This window comes from Vicia villosa, linkage group LG2, assembly GCF_029867415.1.
Source record: "Vicia villosa cultivar HV-30 ecotype Madison, WI linkage group LG2, Vvil1.0, whole genome shotgun sequence".
In the NCBI taxonomy this organism is placed as follows: domain Eukaryota; kingdom Viridiplantae; phylum Streptophyta; class Magnoliopsida; order Fabales; family Fabaceae; genus Vicia; species Vicia villosa.
The window spans coordinates 159,930,886-159,936,885 of NC_081181.1; the positions used below are offsets into that span (position 1 = coordinate 159,930,886).

The 6,000-nt window shown below is 30.3% G+C and overlaps 1 protein-coding gene across 1 annotated transcript; it reads right to left on the minus strand.

The window, feature by feature from the left end:
* Positions 1-1,560: 1,560 nt before the first annotated feature.
* LOC131652734 (cinnamoyl-CoA reductase-like SNL6) lies at positions 1,561-5,677 on the minus strand. Its single transcript, XM_058922681.1, has 5 exons — positions 5,184-5,677; positions 2,940-3,106; positions 2,459-2,653; positions 2,111-2,264; positions 1,561-2,029 (listed from the first exon to the last, which is right to left on the minus strand). The coding sequence occupies exons 1-5, from the start codon at positions 5,440-5,442 to the stop codon at positions 1,734-1,736; spliced, it is 1,071 nt and encodes a 356-aa protein (XP_058778664.1). The 5' UTR covers positions 5,443-5,677; the 3' UTR covers positions 1,561-1,733.
* Between the last annotated feature and the right edge of the window lie 323 nt (positions 5,678-6,000).

Genomic DNA, 6,000 nt, shown 5'->3' on the forward strand with positions numbered 1-6,000 from the left:
TGGAGATCATCCAACCATAATAGGGTGTTTGCTCTGAAGTCAATTATAGTTTTGTTCAATTGGTAACAAGATGTCACACACAATATTTAGACAATGTTATGAACTAAAAGCAAAAAATAAATAAGAAAAATAAATTACACATATAACTGTTAACCCATTTCGATGCAATGTCACATACGTCTAGGGGCATCAGTCTAATGAAAGAAAATTCACTAACAAGTAGGCGATAGTACATGACTATATCATCTTAAATCTCCTAGTCTAATGTCTTTTTCCTAATACTACTCATGAATTTTGACCCAAACTCCCCCTAATCTAAGACCCCTCTCACTTTCACTCAAACACTTTCTCAAGTGTTTGCAAGTTTACAATCATATGTAACGTGATAAATCACAATTACAATCAAATACTCTATACTTGTAACATAAAAAAGATACCCAAGAATAGAGACTTACAAACAAAATACAAAAGACTCAATGGAAACAAGAAAACGACACACTAAAATCTTCAAGGTCTGAGTCTTCAAACAAGGAGAATGCTTTACTTATATAGCAACGAAATCCATCCGAAAAACTCAATAGGGTTTTAACCAAAACTATCTAATTCCAAAAAGCGTAAGATTAATCTTTCTACATTAAAGTCAAACATGAATCTTGCGTAAAATCAAATCCAATCTTTATCTAACTGATTTCAGAAATACAAAATCTTTATCAAATGGATGGTGATTAAAATATATTTTCAAATAATGCGCTAGAAATCATACTTCTAATTGAACAAAAAAGGAAATAACTCTTAAAATAGAACGATGAAAAAATAATCAATTAGTTAAGTTATGAGTGCAAGAATCATACCGAGACATAATGTCTCACACGAAGTTAGGACATAGTGCTTAACATGTTATCTAAATATTTGCCAATGAAATGTACTAACGCAAGATCTGTTATGTTATCTACCGAATCTTTTCCCCTTCTCTAAGAAGTGAATCCAACACAGTAAACCCGACCCAGTCATCTAAATGACTTCCCATTGTCGCGCCACAACAAGTCTTGAGAACAACTGTTTTGGGACGGTCACACACCCAAAAGAGGAAGGGTTAATCATCACTCCAAAGTCACTCTATCAAGGCATTAAAGGTGTGGTATAATCATGCTCTAAAGCTCCATTATGGACAAACACCGTGGGCTACTGTCTACCATTAGATGTTATCGAATTACCTCCCGCATTCCATGATGAAATGACAGTCGACATCCATAACCACCCCCACATATATAAGGCATCTCTCGTGAAATTCGAGATACTTTCTGAACCATACCTCACATTAAACTTCATTCTCTTATTTACTTGAGCATTGAAGTGCTAACCTTATAGGTCTATCGTCGAGCTGGTGCACTAGATATCTGTTGCACTATGAGAAGATCCTACTTCTTCATTTCACCAAAAATTTATAGTTCGGCAACAGAACATGTCCGATTAAATTGAGTGCTTCTAATCGATTAGATTTTACGTAAATACACATTTAATATTGTTTTTAACAAAATTGAATAAAGATATATAAAAAACTTGATGATAAATGAATACAAGCATTACCAAACAAACTACATGTTACCAATGTGGGACACCCCATCATAGACACTAAAAAAGGACACCTCACCTATTTTCTATCCACTCCTAAAGACAAAGATATGCCACAAATGTAAGAACATTAAGACAAGACATGGTTTCATGATTTTCATCTAATATTCACTAAAACACCTTAGTGGCCTAGACATGAGTCTCCATAACTTCTTATTAGATAACTCAAATCTTTGTAAAGAACTATTTGATGCATCTCCACATATCTTTTCTTTAGGCATTCCAATCTCCTTTGCTAGCTTCTCTCCTTCACTTTGAACATTAATTACATTATCAAAACAAATGTATCTACCATAAGCATTTCCATTCATTTCCTTGAACACACATTCATGAGCTTCAGCTACTTTTTTCACATCAATTGTTGCTAGTAAACCATTAGAATACATTTCTTGTGCTCCTGCATTTGCATTTTCAATTTTTAGATTCTAATAGTAAATACTTAATGTAAGATTAGACAATGATTTTGGTAACATAATACCTTTGAGATAAGCAATTGTTGATGTTGGATTCCTAGGACAAAATTCAGGTCCTGTGATAAGTGCTGGACAAATGGTAGTGAGTTTTAAACCTTTTTCTTTGGCTATTTTCCAAGCTGCCTTCTCTGCTCTCATCTTGCCTAATGCATACCATAGCTGCCATATAAATCAAAGTAGTATTTTAAAAATCGGACCGAAATCCAATAGATAATACCTTCAAATTATAGTTCAGGCGATCAATGTTTTAAAAACCAGCTCGACCATCGACCTGACAAGATCACAGAATCAAGGCCGGTGGTCGAACCAGAGAGTTACTAGTTGCACTGCATCACTGTATTAAGGAAATTTACCTTTTTGTTTATGCATAGTGATTCACTGCTCCAAGATTCATGATTAATAATAGGAGTAAGGTTTGAATTTGCATTTTCTTGCCAAATACAAGCAGCTAATGATGATGTGAACACACATCTTTTAATTGAAGGTGTTCTTGCACATGCTTCCATCACATTTTCTGCTGCATTCACTTCAATCTCAGCCATGGATTTCTATATATCATACAAAATCAATTGCTTATTAGATATTACATATGTAGTAACACTTGCTATAGTAGTAAATATTTTCACAAATAATTTATTTTCCTTTTTTTATCAAATCGACACCGATTAAATTACCATCACATTTGTAAAAATAAAAATATCATTTTCTTTATATTGAAGTGGAGTAATGTGACCAAACCATTTAATTTAACATGATTCAGTCATACAGTTCGACCAATAACCAACCAGTCGTTTGATTAAAGAGTCGATTTTTAAAACACAGATAGAAACTCACGGTGTATCCAGAGAGACCAGCAGGGTCAATAAATGCAGAGGTATGAAAAACGCCACGACATCCTTCAAATGCTTTCACCAAACTATCAACATCATTTAGCTTTGCCATTATTATTTCCAAATTACTTTCTTCATATCTTTCAATTTCCCTCAATTTCTCTATCTCATCTGCATTCATTAATTACAACTAACCATATTATATCATACATTATATCAATTGCAATGCCGTGCACGTAATAAACAACAAAAGAAAAAAAATTATTTGTTACAATAATAGCAACACTTTTGGCTTTAATAGAATTGCATAATTTGTTTGGTTTTTCCTTAAAGAAATGCAACAACAAATTTTGATGTAGTTTTTGTTTTATACTCATTTCTATTTTGGTATTGAGTTTAGTAGAGTATTAATATCTTAGACTTTAATATAGTATTAACGTCTTGAATTATGTTTCTTAACACATTCCATAGTGTTGTAAAAGATAGAAATGAAATTTAACCACAATTTTTAGATAATGTAAAATTCAGTCAACAATAACAATAAGGAATCTAAACTTTTAGTACAATTTAATAGTAATTAGTTAGGATTTCAGTACATATTTGTCACAATTTTTAACGTGCGACAAATATGTACTAAAACTCTAAATAATTATCATTAAATCGTGACAAAATTTTAATCGAATTTAATAATAATTAGATAGATTTTCAGTACAGATTTGTCACCGTTGTTAACTTGTGATTAATATAATAAAAAACTTTAACTAAATTCGTTAAATCGTGACAAAATTTTAAACTCTAAGGTTTCATAGAGTTTTTAAGTATTTGTTATTGTTAAACTTTAATTAAATTTATTTTCATAATAATTTAATATTATTAAAATTATTCACCTTATTTTATGGCAACGTAAACAATATAGTTAGTTATTATAGAAAATTCTAAAGAAAAGAAATTTAAAAAATTCACATAAATGGGGCCACATCCACATGTGAACTTTTTGTTTTGTATTGATATGGAATCATGTGAGCTTTCGTTTCGTGTTGTATAAAAAGTGATTATTGTATATTAAACATCACACAAATGTTTCATAAAAACAAAACATTACACAAAAAAATTATCTTAAAAAATTAGTATCTTAAATCACATATCACGGTTACTTGCAAAAGCACTCTTTGGGTGTTTTAAAACAGACACTAAATACAAATAAAAAGATAATGCATGCTTAAAATAAACCGTAATCATGATAAATATAAAAACTATGTCAACATAATAGAAATCCACTATTTATTTTATATGTATATAAGACGGCTATTTTGAAGAATAAACATGATAAGGAACAGACTAAGTCTTATTCAAAATTGTTGACTTGAATATTCATATGGTCGTAGTCGTGTATATCATTATAAATAATAAATAAACAATTAGTCTAATTTTTTATATTTTAATTTATTAATTAAATGTATTGATATGTACGTACCAAACGACCAAAAATATGGAGGAAAATGGTCCTACACTACATCACATGTCACACGCTGTGCCATATAATATTCAAATTTTATTTTTGACACATCAAAATATTTATTTGTTTTTTTAATTAATATTATGTAAATTATCTCAAATTATTATATCTTTTTAATTTATAATAAACTACAAAAAAATATATTTTATTTGGTAGATTTCATAAATAACATTGAAGACAAGACAATGACCGAAAAAACTCTACCATATTGTAACAAAAAGATCCACATCCACATTCTAAAAAAGCAAATAAGAAAAAAAAAATCATGGGGACCATTAATTTTAATTATAAAGTTTCACAATTAAAAAAAAATACAAAATGTTGTTGGAATTTGTGGCTCATCTTTATTGAAATCACCCCTAATCTTCTATCATACCTACCCACATAAATTTTGAATTCATATTTCAACAATCTAAACTAACATGGTTACTTTGCAAATACCACCAACTTACAATTTTAATTAATTCTTTTTTAATCTCTTACATATCTTCCACATTATTATTCATATTCTTCCTCACACCTACCCATAAAAAAAATAATATATTTTACATATCACCAATGAATAAAAAAATTATATTTTTTTCATGATCATTGAACTAGGAAGAACATATTGAAGAACCATGAAACTTAAGCAATTAAGGTTCTATATTTATAAACAAAACCCAGAAGTGATTTTTTTCATATAGATTAAGAAAAATGAAAATTTGAAGAGATTAAGGAAGAGAAACCAACCTGGGTTGTCAATAGTTATTCTAACAGAATAACCTAAGACCAAAAGATGGTTGACCAAGGCAAGACCCAAATAAGAAACACCACTAGTAACACAAACCAAGGTTGTTCCATTTTCATCATCATCTAAAGAAGAAAAATGTTTGTTTTTTCTTAACCCTTCATCGTCTTTTCTCCGGTGGATACCGGCGGCAGCCACTAGATTCCGGTGGAAGGCAATAAGCTCTGACCTCTTAGTTTCACATGTGCCTACAACACCCATTTTTTTAAGACCAATTTGAGTGTGTGAAAAAGTTGGGAATATTATGAGATGATATATAGTTAGGGATATGGAAAGAATGGAATGGATTGAGAAAGGTTTATAGTATGGTTATGAAGGTTGAAAGGGGGTTGTGAAAGGAATATTTATATATATAGAAGAGTGAGTGTGTTGTGTTGTACCTAAAGTTCAAAACGGGTCAAGTGAATGAATTATTCATTCGTTTTGTCAAAGTCCAGCTTGGTGGGTTATATAGTGGTAAAGAGGAAAAGATAAGGTGAATAACAACTTACACATTTTAAAATATGGCATATTGATGTATAGATCATTGACTATGGCCGGTATTAAAATTAAACCGTGACAAAAGTATATATATGAATGGTTTATTAAGTGAATATGAGACATTTGGATCCTTTCCATTTTTTTTCTCTATCTCTCTCATTCTTTTTCTATTTCTTTCTTAATCTCACTCTCTGTTTATTATAAAATCATTTTTGCTTAAGAGAGAAAGAGTGAGATTAAGAGAGGTAGAGAAGAAAGAGAGAAAAAGAGATGGAGGGA